Source organism: Lactuca saligna, chromosome 5 (assembly GCF_052625555.1).
Source record: "Lactuca saligna cultivar CGN05327 chromosome 5, ASM5262555v1, whole genome shotgun sequence".
NCBI lineage: Eukaryota > Viridiplantae > Streptophyta > Magnoliopsida > Asterales > Asteraceae > Lactuca > Lactuca saligna.
In genome coordinates, this window is record NC_136421.1 from 155,239,236 (window position 1) to 155,255,422 (window position 16,187).

The window sequence follows — 16,187 nt, forward strand, 5'->3', positions numbered from 1 at the left end:
GGTGCCTCCTGCTATTACTCACTAAATCTAACAAGAATTTGATTAACAACTTGTATATGTTTACTGAATTGAAGGTATACCTAATAAACAAGGAGAAGAGGATTTCAAGGTCCTACTAATCCCACGTATTATTTATGGCTACTGGGTATACGAAGGGCACATTGGCCCATTTCACATTTGATTTACTTGGACCTTACTAGCAATGCTAATGGGCCACTAAGGCCTAATAGCACTTAAAAGCCATTGAGGGTCCCTTAAATATGAAATTGGGTCATAGAAGGCCCAATAACATTTATTATTATCATTTGGGCCCAAAAGTCATGTTAATGGGTCATAAAGGCCCAACAAGCATGATTGAAACTTTCAAGTCCAAAGATTTGAATATTTAATTGTTTTAGGTATTGCATAATTATCAGAAAGATTGATTTTTGGATTCGTAACGACACAAGGTCGGTCAGTTGTTTATAACGATATTTAGAATTATATGTATATTCATGTTTCTATCTTTGTAAGCTGTAAATTGGTGTTTTTGACTTAATATATTAATAATAAAGTATTTGACTCAACAATATTGATTTGAACCCCTTTCATCTCTTCTTTAGTGAAAATGACAATTTTAGTCCTTTATAAAAAAAACATTTTAAGTCCTTAAACCATTTTCTTGACACTTCTGACCCATAAACTTGTTCAAGTGATATTTTTAGCTTAAAACTTATTTTTTGGCAGTTTCAGCCCTTCCAGAAAAGTGTTTTTCGGTTAAAGCCCAAACTTTTTGCAACTTTTACAAATTTGGCCCAAAATCCAAAAACTTTACATTTTTTATCCCTGTGTGGAAAAATATCATTTTAATCCCATGAATTAATTTTGTTTACTCTTTTACCCTTGTTTTGAGAATTTTACCATTTCAACCCCTTGAAAAACACCTTTTTTCAAAAATTTGGGCCTAGAGGCCGAAAAGCCCAAGGTTTGGCCCATTAGGCTAAAATTTTCACTTTTAGTCCCTTTAAAAATCAATATTGTTATAATAACTCATATTTTAACTGATTTGACCTTTTTGACCCTTATAAAACTATAAATGACATTTATTTCCCATCTTTTGCTTATTTGTCAAAAATGGTTCATAGTTTGGATTTGTGTTTTGTTTTGTTTATTTTCAACTTGTATAATACTTTGTTCTTGATAATAACATGTTTTAAGATGCCTTAGAACATATATATCATAATCATGGTTAAGGATCTCTACTAGATCATGATTTTTCACACATATTTATTAAATAAATGCAAGAAATCACACATATCATACAAAAACACATAGATCTACACATTTTACTTGTATTCTCCCCCATAAATCTTGTAAAAACCAAAAATAGAGGGGTATGAACTCACCTTTTCTTGTGGATCTCAGTTTTGAAGAAGAAATGAAAGAAAATGGTGAGATTTTTCGGCCTAGCAAGCTTATTGGAAGACCTTTGGCTTAGATGTGTTCTAAGACGCAAGATCACGAATTTTGTATGAGTTAAGGAAGATTTTTTAGGTAATCAAGAAGTTAAAGCATGGATCAAACAACAACGTACCAAGGATTAGTGATATTAAGAAAAGATCTTCTCGTAGCCCCTTGTGATTCTCAAAAATGTTGGAGGAAAAGTGAAGGAGTTCTAGAGAGAGTTTTGGAGAAACTTTGAAATGGTGATAGGGTGTGTATGTGTTTCGGCCGAGGATAGAAGAGGAGATGGGAGAAGAGATAAAATGAGTTGACATGCATGGAAGTATAGGATTTGTGCATGGGTTTCCAATGGATAATTATGAGGTGGCATATAAAAGTCAACTCTTTTTCCCCCTATTTTTTGTAGTTAGGTCGAGAAGGGGAGAAGAAAGAAAGAATTTGGGCCTTTTGTGCTTAAATCCATAATATGGCCCATTTTGATGATTTTTCGGCCCAATAGGTCTTTGGAGATGGTTTACGGCCCAAAATAAATTAAAGTATGAGTCTCATGGCCTATTTGGGCTAGTTAGATTTGTTATGGCCCAATAAGGCCCATTAGAGATAAACTAGTCCACTTTAGATCCATTTATGGTCCAAAATGTTAAGTTTCATGAATGTGGTCCAATTAGGTCCCATTTAAGAGTTCTAAGCCCAAAATAGTCAATTTGGAAGCTTATTGGCCCATTAGGCCCAATAAGAAAATCCTAGTCCATGATGGACCTAAACCGAGATTTCTAGGGTTTCCAAATCTTTGTTGACTATTTGAAGTGTTTGTATAGAGTGTTTGATGAAATTTTGTTGTCATTGAATAAGCATCCTACATGCTTTCAAGTTTTAATCACCATGTTATCATTGTTCAATGCTTACAAAGCATCAAAATTCCTAGTTGTGACAAAAACCCTCATAAAATGGATAGAAATAGGTCTAAGAAAAGAATGATCAAGTTAGAAACTTGATTACCAGAAAATGTAGCAAAAGGAGTGTAGCTTCTGGATCTACTCCTTCTCTCTTGAGCCCTCTATCTTCTTCTTTTTTCACAAGCTTCAAAATCCAAAAAAATCACTCAAAATGGCTCACACGCTCAAGGGAATCTCTAGGGTTTCATGGATTAGGTTTTGGGACAAGGAGGCTATAAATGAGGCCAAGGTTGGGAATTAAGATGCTTAAATAGGGTGAAAAATCCTAAAATTAGGGGTTCAACCTGACTGAGCTTCTCGTCGAGTCGGGGATCTCAAATCACCGAGTAGCTAGCTCAAACCCCGCGCATACTCTGCCCTCTACTCAATAAGTTAGGGCCACCAACTCATATAGTCCTTCTTTTAAAATAAATAAATAATGAGTTAAATGTGTACCAGGAACCAGGCGTTACAATTCTCCCCCACTTGTCTTAGACTTCGTCCTTGAAGTCTGCTGCATCTGGAAACAACTCCGGGTAGTGCTCCCTCATTTCTTCCTCGGGCTCCCAAGTCCACTCTGAACCCTTATGGTGCTGCCACTGCACCTTCACTAGCTCAACCCTCTTGTTCCTCAGCTCATTCGTCTTGCGATCTAGAATCTCCACTGGTCTCTCAATGTGATTCATGCTGTCATCAACCTGAATGTCGTCTAAGGGCACAACTGTTATGTCATCCAATAAGCACTGTCGTAGCCGGGAAACATGGAAACTGTTGTGGATTTGGCTGAGCTTTGTTGGAAGATCCAATCGATACGCTACCTTTACCACCCATGATATGACTCTAAAATGAAAACCCTATTTTTAGGGGTTTTTACCCTATTTAAGGAACTCATGGATCATTTATCGCCTCTCTCGCTGTCCAAACTGCCTAGTGAAACCCTAATTCGAGCCTTATATCTCCTTGAGTGTGTGAGAGAGCTTTGGAGAGTGTTTTTGGTGTGGTTGTGAAGCATTTTGAAGCTTGAAGGAGGTGGAATAGAGAAAGGAGTAGTAGATCCGACATCTACTCTGTATTGGCAACCATCTTGAGGTATAAACTTGCTACCTTGACAGTTATTTTTTTAGATCTTGTTTTATGGAAGAATATGGTCACTTTTGGTGCAAAAAGGGTGTCATACTCGGATTTGGATTTGTCATAAGTATATAGCTCCAAATCTGGACACCTCTAGGTCTTCAATGACATAAAGTTGCCCACTTTATTTAGTTTAGGCTCTTTTCCATGCACTAAACCTTATAGGAACCTTGGTTTTAGTGTTTTAGCCTTAGGAGACTTTGCATCCACGTAAAGTTTTACGTGGTAACTACACTATAAAGGGTTGGATCTGTAATTTGGAGCCTTGAATCTCACCGGAAAGGACTGAACACAAAAATGGTTGAAGGGACTCGACGAGTTGCTTAGCCAGCTAAACGAGTCGGGTAGGGTTTACTCATTTTCGAGATTTTGAGTGATTTCGGTGAGGGATTAGAGTTTTCGGTCTACATGAGTTTTCGGTCTTTTGGACATTAAGGAACTTGACGAGTTACTCAGGTAACTCGGCGAATTGACTCGGGATTTTGGTTGTTTGGACTCTGAAGGAACTCGACGAGTTGTTGGATGCATTCAACGAGTTAGGGTCAACATGTATTGTTGACCTTGACTATTGACTTGGACTTTAACCATGGTTATTTTTGGTATTTCGGGATTTTGACATGTTAATCACATGATGTTTATAGGCAGATAAGTTGGAGCTGCGCGTTGGGACTTATCTGATCTTGTCTTATCAGTTCAACATTTTGAGAAGGTGAGTCTCCTCACCATACCAATGGGTCGAAGGCACCAAGATCGACCTATTTTATGATATGTGGTACACTAGCTGAAGTTGTATTATGTGGCATGATAATTGGTTATGTGCTAGGAAGTATGCTAGTTATATATGTGGTATGCTTGTATGGAAGTCCCCCGGGGGGGGGGGGGGGGGTCCCGTGGCAATATGTTAAGACCATGAGGAGGTTCCCATGGCATTTGGTATAACTCCTGGGAGGGTTTCCACAACTTTCTATTATGTTTACATGTTTAGTTCGTATGATATATCTATGATTAGGGAAGACCGTGTGGTGGTTCCTACGACAGTGAGCCAAGACCACGTGTGGGTTCCAGTGGCGGCTAGTAAAGACCACGTGGGGAGTTTCCCGTGGCACTTGGTGTAAGACCTTGGATGGTTTCACGACATCCCTATTTGTTTATATGCATGACTTATGTGTTTTATGTAGCTTTATAGCTAATATGATATATGTGATTTATGTGGATTTGTGGGGTATGCTTTGGAAAACTCACTGAGCATTAGCTTACAGTTTGTTGATTTATTCCAAGTACTTCTAAGCCTAAGGGCAAGAGTAAGGCTTGATGGCGCGACATGCACTCTCACATGCATTCCTATGGGACACTCTCATATTTGGAATAAAATATTTATGTTATGGATTTTGAAAACAATTGTCATTGATATTCCATATTTTGTGAAAGTGGTAGCAACGATTTCAATATTTTATCAACGACTTGCTAACAATAAAAGGTCACCAACGACGGTAAAACATCCGGCCACCAAAAAGCGTGAGAAATCTGTCGTAAGGGTCCAAAATGGGTCCTTAAACCAGAGACTTCGCATTCAGAATCCGACTCCAACAAAAGGCCAAGAACTTCCGAGTTGGATGTGGGTTTTGGTGTCGACCTCAACAAAGACTTTGACGACACCAAAGGGGATCGTCCACCGGAAGTCCAACTTCGTCGATTACCGAGAAGGAACAAAGGGAAAAAAAGCGTTGTCTTCAAGCGGAAAAGCGATTAGTGAAGACGTATTTGGGGAAAATTTTGAGAAAACTGTAAGTTTTTTGCAAAAAAAATAAAATATGACTCAACGGAGGAAGCTCGTCACCGGAAACTAACTTACTAATATTCCAATTTTAAACACAAAACTGCAACTGGACATCGAACCAAAAAATTTAGCCGTGTTTCTGAAAATCAAAAAACAAGTTCGTGATAAGTATGGAGATTAGGTTTTTAACGTTTTAATTTTTATGTTTATTTTTCTATGGTTTTTAAGTCGTTTAGGTTTAAATTTCTATGATTTTATGTTCTTTTTAGTAATTAAGGTTTGAAATTTATATTTTTATGTTTTTTTAGTAATTTAAGTTATGTAATGTGAAATATTTATTTATGTTTTTTATTTAATCAAAATATTAAAAAAAAATAAAAAAAAATGTGGAGTGATAACCATTTTCTAGTGCTAGTGAATATATAGTGAACATGTAGTGGAGATGATGTGACGTATAGATGACATCACTTTTCTAGTGTACATATAATGAACACACTCCTTGGCCTTAAAAGCCTAAGTGAACAAAAATTAAAAATTGTATTATAATTATTACTAGTTGTGAGACTCATGTATTATATGAGTTAATTTAAAAAAAAATTAAATATAAAAATATAAATATTTGAGAAGTTTGAATTTATAAGAAAAATAAGATAACTAATGAAGTATTATAATGAAAATGTTTTTTATATTTTAAATTTAAATAAACAAACAAAAAATCTAATAAATTTTAATTTTGAGAATTTTAAAATTAAAATGTAAATTTATTAATGATATTGATATCTATTTATTACTATATTTATTGTAATTATTATATTAAAATATTATGTGAAATTTAATAAAATAAAAAAACTTAGAAAATAACGTGTGGAAAAAAAAATTCATAATAACCAAAAAATAAATTTGACAAATTAAATAATAATGTGATAAGTGAAAAAAAAATATTTATTTATTAAAGATGATATAAATATGATTGACAACATTAGGGTTTTACAACCTTAAAAATATAGTTTTTTTTTTTTTTTTTTTTTTTTTTTTTTTTTTTTCGAGATACATAGTTTGACGTTTTAATAAATACATGAACATTTAATCAAATTTCTTATTAGGAGAATTTAAAATACTTTTTTCAATAATAGTCTATTATTTATCGACATAAACATTAAACACCACCTTGAAAATGAGACTTTTTAGGGCTTCATGAGTGAAAAGCCTCTAACGTAAACTACCATTTTCGATTTGTTTATTTTTGCATTTTTGAAATCCAATTCCTCCAACGGTTCCCTCCTCTCTCTATCTCTCTCATCGCATCATTGCAAGTGAAGAAGAGATCAAGGGACAACCTGGTAACACATTCGTGTTCGACTTCCTCAGTTGATTAATCTCAACTTCTTCACTTGGCCCTAAGTGATGCAAGATTTTATCGGCTCAGTTCGTCGATCTCTAGTGTTCAAACCCTCCGCCGGCGGTGGGGGAAATGAAAATGGTGTCGGCGATTCTTTCGGTGGATTTGTCGAAAAGATCGGTTCAAGCATTCGTAAATCAAAAATCGGACTTTTCTCTAAGTCTTCCATTCAGGCACTACCTCCAAGCAGACCGGTGGCGAAGACCAAAAACGAAGAGGCCGGCTCCCAGATCCGATGGCGGAAAGGAGAATTAATCGGTTGTGGGGCGTTTGGTAGGGTTTATATGGGAATGAATCTCGATTCAGGGGAGCTACTTGCTGTCAAACAGGTTTTTAAGGCGTAATTGGCATCTGCTGCATGTTGCTTGTGGTAGTACTAAATCTTATAGATTTGGTATTGATGTTGTTTTTTGTTGTGTTCATCTGCAGGTTTCTGTTGTTGTAAATACTGCTTCAAAGGACAAAACGCAGGTGTGTTTCTATTTACATAAGTTTTAATCACTCATGGTTGTGATTAGACCTCATTAAGCTCCCATTCTGATGAGGAAATAACCAATAAGTTGATTTATCTTTCATCACTTGTCTTCTATATAATCTGATTGTTTCTTAGCTTACACTTTTGTAATGGCTCAGATTTGGATCAATAAGTTACTAAGTGATCACACTCTGATCTATTAATTAGCTAATCACAATTCAATTCAGGAAGCACAGTACTAACTATATCCTGAACTTCTATCATATGACATATACCATATTTTTTTAACACAAATTGCAGTCACAAAACTTGTATTGGATTTTTAACATACAAGTAATAAGATACTGCATGATTTTGATTTGTAATATTAGATTATAGAATATTTGACTCTGTATTCAAAGATTGGTAGCTTAATGGAGGATTTTTACTCATGATAGGCACACATCCGGGAGCTTGAAGAAGAAGTGAAGTTATTGAAGAATCTTTCACATCCAAACATTGTTGTAAGTTGCAATATATTTTTTTTATTATCTTGTATTTGGTAAATCCCAACACCAGGAAAATAGCAATTCTCAAAAGCATTTATCATCATCCATATATATCATCAAAGATACATCATTATCCACCTATAACTGTATACATAGAGTATCCAAAAGCTACATAATCATGTTATGCCAATGTACCTTATGTGTCTTTTTTTATTTATATTTTGTTACAGAGGTATCTGGGAACTGCTAGAGAGGAGGAATCATTAAATATCTTCCTGGAATTTGTTCCAGGTGGATCCATCTCTTCACTCTTAGGAAAATTTGGCTCCTTCCCTGAATCTGTAAGTTACTGTTACCATAAGTTTGAATTTTAGTTAATGGAATCTTTTCATAAGGAACATGGAAATTTAACTTTAGTTTCTAAATGGAGCAGGTGATAAGAATGTACACAAAACAATTATTATTAGGGCTGGAATATCTCCACAAAAATGGTATTATGCATAGGGACATCAAGGTAAATTCACTCTCTCTATATCTCTCTGATATAAGTTCATGTTTGTAGTTGAATATGTGGACTTTTTTGTGACAACAGGGGGCAAATATTCTTGTTGATAATAAAGGAAGGATCAAACTTGCAGATTTTGGTGCCTCAAAGAAAGTTGTAGAGCTGGTATGCCTGCTAATATGCTATGCCCTAATTATTATTGAATACTTTTACCTTATATACTGATTATTTTTTTTTAAATATATTTTTTATTTTCTTTAGGCTACAATGACAGGTGCAAAGTCAATGAAGGGTACCCCATATTGGATGGCTCCTGAAGTTATACTCCAGACTGGCCATAGCTTGTTAGTATAATCAATTAATCATTAATTGTTTTCTGGATAAATAAATGTTGTTTAAAAATATATTTGAAAAAAAATTATATCACATTTATTTTGTTTTTATTTGTTATTTTTGTAGCTCTGCTGATATATGGAGTGTTGGATGCACTGTTATTGAGATGGCAACTGGAAAGCCTCCATGGAGCCAACAATATCAGGAGGTGTTTTTTGTTTACAATTTATTGTTCTGAGATTTTAAGGTTTCACAATTTATCCCTAGGTATGTGTACTAAATAAATCATGGGTGTTTTGTTTTGTTTAGGTTGCTGCTCTCTTTCATATAGGAACAACAAAAGCTCATCCACCTATACCAGATCATCTTTCTGCAGAAGCAAAGGATTTTCTTCTAAAATGCCTCCAAAAGTATGACTTCTGTTTTTGTATTAATTCATATTATATTATTATCTTTATTTTTATTTTTTTTCTTACATTTATTGGTTTATGCTATGATAGGGAACCAAATCTCAGGCCTGATGCATCAGAGTTACTACAGGTGATTTCCATCTCAAGCTTTATTTATAGTCACTAAATGGAAATGAATAACAATTAATATGGAAACAAAAAAAATGTTATTTATTTTTCTTTTCCTTTTAAACTTATTTGTTTAATAAAGTAAAAGTTTTGTTTTGAGTTTTCTAATTCTTTGCAGCATCCTTTTGTTACTGGAGAGTATGAGGAGTCTCATCCTGTCTTTCGCACATCAGTTATAGTCAGTATTCTAACATAAAAACTCCTTAAATTTTTTTTTTTAAAATATATTTTTTTTCTATAAAGTATTACACTTTTGTTATATAGGCAACCCCTAGCAATCAAATTCCAACATCCATAAAGCAACGTAGAAGGTGAGAGAATCCATAAGATTTATGATTTACTTTTTTTTTATTACTTATATAAATTATTTCAATAAATGAAAAGTTGATTGCTATTGCAGCATATGCATGAACATGAAAACAAGTGGTAGTGGTGGAATGGTGGATGCTGATGATAAAGATAGTGTAAGGTGCTCAACTATATACCCTGAGAAATTTTCTGGATGGGGTTCAAGTAGATATGATGATGACATGTGTCAAATGGATGATGATGATCTAATGGCTGGGAACACATCTATGAAATTTGAATTTAATGATGCTAATAAGGTAATAACTGCATAGATGGCATCCAAAATGCACATATGGTTATTCTTTTTTGGATATTATGGTTCTAACAATATGTGATTGGAGACAGAGTTTTAACCCCATGATGGAACCTGATGATGACGTGGCATGTCAGTTTGATGCGAGCCCTGAACTGGGAAAGAGTGTAGCTGCTAACTTGTTTTCAGATGAAGTTTGTGAGATGACTGCAGATGGAGATAATGGTTTCACTTTTCCTTTAGGGGTAGAGGAGGAAGAAGAAGTTACAGAAACAAAGATCATAGCATTCATTAATGAAAAGGTGGATTTTGTTTCTAAATTCGTTTTCTTTTCTAAATTTTGTTACACACAACATGGCATGATATGACAGAATAGAACAGGTTGTACTGTGTTTGGTTTGTAGTTTGACTTTTGACTGGGATTAATGTGAAGGAGACAAGAAATGTAATTCATGTCCCGCCTGAAAAGGTGGAACAATATTTGACATGGACTTGCTATCCATCCATCATATGTGCAAATGACATAAATGCCCTCCTTAACCTCATCATTGGAAATAGCCCTAAAAAGCTTGTTCAGTCCCGTCCAATTATATCTTGTGTAAAGAACACGGCCGAAGGCCGTGTTTGTTACATGGGATAGGAGTTAATGGGAAGGGACTGGACAAACATTTTAGGGCTATTTTCAATGATGAGGTTGTCGAGGGTATTTACGTCATTTGCACATATGAGGGATTGAGAGCAAGTCCATGTCAAATATTGTTCCACCTTTTCAGGCGGGACAAGAAGTACATTTCTCGTCTCATTCACATTAATCCCAGTCGAAAGTCAAGCTGCAAACCAAACACAGTGCAACCTGTTCTGTCATGTCATATACTGTGTACTGTACTGCATAATAAATGTTTAACTTTTTATTTTGTTGGGTATGTGGAAAACAGGCTTTAGATCTGAAGAAGATGCAGACGCCTCTATATGAAGAATTTTACAACTCGATGAATACAACAATTACTCCTGTTGGGAATGAAAACAAGGAAAATTTATCAAGCAACCTGCACTTACCTCCGAAAAGCAGTAGATCACCTATTAGGCGGCTAAGAAAGAGATTATCTTCAGCTGTTGACATTTCCAGTCCTGGTAATAATAATAATAATAATAATTCTGGGAGCTTATCGCGTGTTGGTGGTGTAAATGATCAAAATCCACATGAAATTCGGTCTCCTCAGAATGATTCTCAAGCCGAGGCCATTAGTCCAAGGTTTGTGACTATATAAGCTCTGTTTAAATTTAGCTTCTTATTTTGTGGTTATTGGAGACTAAAAATATTGTATTTTTATAGGGCAAGCTTCTCAGAGAGGCAAAGAAGATGGAAAGAAGAACTTGCTGAAGAGCTTGAAAGAAAACGAGGTAAATCTATATTTTCTTCCATCCTTTAAGAAAAAAAAATGAACGTACTTTGCTATGTCTTGTAACAATTATGAATGTGGCAGAGATGATGAGGCAAGCTGGTGTAGCAAAAACATTGTCCCCAAAGGATCGGATTATAAATAAGCAAAAAGAACGATTGAGGTTTGTGTTTCCTGGAAATTAAATACATGAAGATGATGAGAGCAAGGGTGTAATGTTGGGTTTTGATTTGTTTTTGATTTAGTTATTGTATTTAGTTCTAATATTATTATTTAAAGTGAAGATGTGACAAACGAATACGGCGAGCAAAACCACCTCAATTTGTATTAAATCCATGTGGTCGCCCTCATATAAATATTACCTTTTTTTTTTTTTTTTTTTTATTATTATTTTTTTTTATTTGTTGTGATTCTGTTATATGTGAAATATGAAAATAAAAAAAAAATATTTCATTTGCTTGGATTGAAAAAAGGCTTCGTTTGTGGTTTGATCGGATGCTATAGCTTTTTTCATTTTTGACTTCGGGTAGCATATAGTAGATGAGAGACAAGACAAAGTAGCACATAACAAACTCCTTTTGTTATGTATTATTGTTTTAGTCTTCTCAAACGTTACACCCGAGGGGATTAGAAATGTTCGTCTTAATAGGTAACTAATCTTGACAAATTGCTATTGCAATAAGTTCAATCAACGAGATAAGTATTATAAAACTAGAAATTGCCCTCTCTCTGTTTTATGGGGATGAACCTATATTTCTAATTTATTCGTCAAGCCCATGAGTTGAAAATGTCCGCTTTGTAAGGAGTGTAATGTAAATTTTCTATTAGGTAGGGATCATTTTTGTATATTTTTGTAAACACATGGATTATTTGCAATAAAAAAATCTGCATAGGGACCTCTTCTATAAATTATATAATTTATTTTCAATAAAGTGATCAAATCTTCCAATATACAAAAATCTTATGGTTAAAGTTTCAAACCCAAAGTGATAACAAAGACAACTTTTGTAATATATTCTCCACCCCCAACACCATTTTCTTTTCATTTTTTTGTTTCATCCTTAGACTCCATTTTGGAACCCACGCCGACAATTTTTGATTAATACGTTCCGCGTCATTTTGATCTTTGTTCATAAACATTACTTCCCCTGATACAATTTGAACAAATCTTTTCTCCACTAAAAATGTTTCGAAAGAAATTTTAATTCTTTAAGATACCACTTACAATCTTAGTGTTGTTTGAATTTTAGACATGAATGGACTTAAACTCAAGTCGTACCTACAAACCTCCCATATAGTTGATCTCAACTACTCCATAACCCTCCTTTTTACAAACCTTATGAATGTTAGTAATTAAATTAACATCCTGAGCCTTACCTAGCACTACACATGAAGCATCCGTCACTTTTAAAGGATATTTTCCTTCAATTACCATTTGCTTGGGATTGTTCTTTTTCGTCTCCAAATTCTTCTCCATTTTTCCTTTTTCTACCACCGAGGCACACAAATTCCCCGAATCCTTATTATCAGCATTCATGTTGTTTGTAGGTTTTGAGTTATTCACTTTTAAGTCTTCATCTACACCATTAGGTTTCCATTCATCTTTATTAAATCTTGCTACCGAAGGAAATAGATGTAATTTCCAATCCATATAGAATGTAAATTATGAACCAAATGATTTTAATCTTCCACCTTGATAAATCTAACAAATCTAAACCTTTTCCCAATACTTAGATAGCTTATGAGCTATGTAAACATTGGAAACCATATCTTTAGACTCCTTCAACAATTCTTTCACATCCATTGGATTTGGAAAATTTGTAACATACATTAAAATCAACAAGTTCTCCATGCTTCTGATGTTTGGGTTAGTTTTAAATCTCTCCTTATCTCGTTATTATATGCCCGATTACTGAAAATCCAAATCTATTCTCATTTGTTCTTTTGAAAAAGTACCCATCAAACCATGCACATAGAATAACAAACAGGGTTTATAATCTTAAGACCTCAAACCTGCTAAAAGAGAATTCACTTATAGAGAATAATAAATCAGGAAGAAACAGTCATCCCATAGTTGTAATACCTATCTTTTTAGTGATTTTAAAATGTTATGATTTCAAAATATTTCATGACATTAAGTCACGCTTTGTAATTTTTTTTACATCACAAGTGTTACCAAATTCATATTAAACACAATCCATATCATGAAATCTAGGGGAAGCTTGGATGTTGAATAAGATGGATGAACCCAAAAAGACACCAGTAATGTGCCAACTTGATGTAATGCTAGTTAAAACTCTTAAGCTTTAAGTTAAAACAAGATTATGACTTAAAGAGAGGATGGAAGCAATAATTATCTTCAAAGTGCAAGACTTGAGAGAACATGGAGAGGGAAGGAAGAGCTCTCAGCTTTTGCTAGGAAGAAGATGATGGGTCTTATACAAACAATCCTATGTGTGCATGCAACCCTAGTATTGGATCTATGTTTTCACTATTAGTTATACAACTTTATGAACACAAAAAGAAACCTGGCATGCTACTATAATTTTCGAAATTCATATATAAAGCTAGAATACATACCTTTTGTTGTTATATAGCAATAACAACTAGTTCCTTGAATTTCCTTAGCTCTTGAAAGCAAGTACCACAAGTGTAGTACCTCTAATGGAGTCACAAACACCATATGCAACTTGGATGAAGAGGAGAAGTAAGGAGGCTGCCCAAAAACGACTAGAAACCCTAGAGAATCAGTTGTCCACGTTTTTGGGGCCTAAGGGGTCCTTTATATACTTGTGTGGGCTGCTAGGGTTTCAGTCAAAACCCTAATGGAAATCTTAAACTCTAAGCAGCCCATGGAACCTTCTGGACAAGGCTATGGACGAAAATATGATGGGCTTCCATCATAATTTCGTTCACCCCTTATTCCTTTAGCATTCCTTAGCCCAATAACTCAATTATCCAATAATTGCAGTCCAGTTCCCTATATTTAATTAATCTCTTTTAGTCACAAAATTAATTCTTAATTAATTATTGACTAATATTAATTAAACAATATGATTTCTCCTTTAATATATTATTCTCATAATATATTAATAAATCATATTTAAACCTTTCTCTCCTTAAATCATCCTACATATTGCTATGGTGAAGGCAACCCAAAAGGACCATGCTCATAATCGGGTCAAGTACATACCAAAATAGTTATGGACTTAGACACTAATCCAACAGAAGAACCCATATATGAATCCACTCTCCATTCTTTAAAGTAAAATTATAATCCAAGAGCCCTTAATCATTAAGTACTTTAGACAACGTTGTCCCAATGCATGCACTTCTTTTGATTAGACAAATAAGAAAACCATGCCTTTCTTTTCCACTTAGTATGGCCGGCCATATGTGGAAAAAAGAAAAGAAAAGTTTATATTTTATAAATTCAAAGTTAATAAGATATAAACCATATCTTTTCCTAAAAGACAAAATAATATTCAAGTCCAAAATATTATACATGACTTATTGATTCATACATAATGAAATAATGTGTTACTTATATTTTAAAATAATTATTTCCATGAAATAAATATTTTCTCATTTTATTATAAGAGTTTATGAATATTTATTAAAATTAATTTCTAATAAATAATCAATTGTATCAAGTTGTTGTTGTTAGTGTGACCCTACTATCATATGTTATTTAGTAATATCATTATAATATGACTATTGAGCATACTTGATCCTTCAATTAAAAAAATGAAGAAAAATAGAAAAAAAAAAAGAAAAAAAACAAATAATTTAATAATAATAATAATAAAGACGTTAAAACCGAGTATATATCTATTTAAATTTATTGAATTTTTTTAACGAAAAGAAAAAAAAAAAAGAAAAAAACCAAAAAATAATAAAACCCACTTAAAGGATGTTCTATAAATGTTTGCTGCACGTGATTAAATCATCGAGTTCGTATTAATTACCACAGACATGGGTCGCATTCAAGCGCATCCCGGGTAAATACTTGGGTTTGACGTTTGTGCCTTTTACGAAATAGGTGGTGAAGAATTGTCTTCTCTTTACTCACAATTTTCTAAGTACTTACGGTAAGCGGACCCTATATATATATATATATATATATATATATATATATATATATATATATATATATATATATATATATATATATGAGAGGGTATGTATAAGGAAGGTGGGTCTTTAGGCCCTCCTAATTTTTTTTAACTTATTTAAAATTATTATAAAAAGTTTTTAGGGACCTATCTTAAAAAATTTAAGACTTATCTTACCTATTAAAATCTTTAGATTTGTATAAAAAATGTATATAGAAAAGTTAATAAACTATGTGATTTTCTATTCTAAACCCACCACTATATATATATATATATATATATATATATATATATATATATATATATATATATATATATATATATATATATAGAGAGAGAGAGAGAGAGAGAGAGAGGTAAGTTCAAATGTTTCTCACATCTGTTGTGTGCTAGAATGCACCAATAGGAATTTAGTATTATATATATATATATATATATATATATATATATATATATATATATATATATATATATTAAATGTTATCCATACTTATAACTCATTTTATGGAAACTAATTAAATTAATCATTAATATTAACAATAATATTTTTTTAGAATAAATTCATATCTAGAAGAATGAGAGTGTATTCTAGTAGAATACACTATCGTTCTTCATATTCCATGCAAATTTATTGAATTTTAAGTGAGTGAATCCTGAAACAAAATACGAACTCATATATAAAAACTTAGATGTGAATTCATTCTAAAAGAATGTTATTGCTGACATTAATGATAGATTTAATTAGTTTCCATAAAAAGAAAATTATAATTATGGATATCATTTAAAATACATATAATTATGGAAATCATTTAATATCTATATTTATTTAATTAAATAATTATCTAATTACTTAAATCTTATTGGTGCATTCTAGCACACAATAAATGTAATAAACAAAATAACCTACTATATATATATATATATATATATATATATATATATATATATATATATATATATATATATATATATATATATATATCTTAATAAATGAATAGTTTTAATAT

The 16,187-nt window shown here is 32.8% G+C and overlaps 1 protein-coding gene across 1 annotated transcript; it reads left to right on the plus strand.

Annotated features, from left to right (window-relative positions):
- The first annotated feature begins 6,491 nt into the window (after window positions 1-6,491).
- On the plus strand, window positions 6,492-11,438 carry LOC144997667 (mitogen-activated protein kinase kinase kinase NPK1-like). The gene is made up of 17 exons (XM_078957544.1): window positions 6,492-7,014; window positions 7,115-7,156; window positions 7,598-7,663; window positions 7,879-7,989; window positions 8,082-8,162; window positions 8,241-8,318; window positions 8,415-8,497; window positions 8,613-8,694; window positions 8,796-8,896; window positions 8,987-9,026; window positions 9,183-9,242; window positions 9,329-9,375; window positions 9,465-9,669; window positions 9,758-9,967; window positions 10,601-10,917; window positions 10,999-11,066; window positions 11,150-11,438. The coding sequence occupies exons 1-17, from the start codon at window positions 6,691-6,693 to the stop codon at window positions 11,248-11,250; spliced, it is 2,016 nt and encodes a 671-aa protein (XP_078813670.1). The 5' UTR covers window positions 6,492-6,690; the 3' UTR covers window positions 11,251-11,438.
- Window positions 11,439-16,187: the final 4,749 nt, after the last annotated feature.

Excerpts from the sequence above, each read along its gene's own strand:
- LOC144997667 (XM_078957544.1), top strand. The coding sequence starts at position 6,691 with ATGCAAGATTTTATCGGCTCAGTTCGTCGATCTCTAGTGTTCAAACCC. Across the intron at positions 8,319-8,414 it reads CAAAGAAAGTTGTAGAGCTG|GCTACAATGACAGGTGCAAA; the intron begins GTATGCCTGCTA and ends TATTTTCTTTAG. Across the intron at positions 8,897-8,986 it reads CTTCTAAAATGCCTCCAAAA|GGAACCAAATCTCAGGCCTG; the intron begins GTATGACTTCTG and ends ATGCTATGATAG.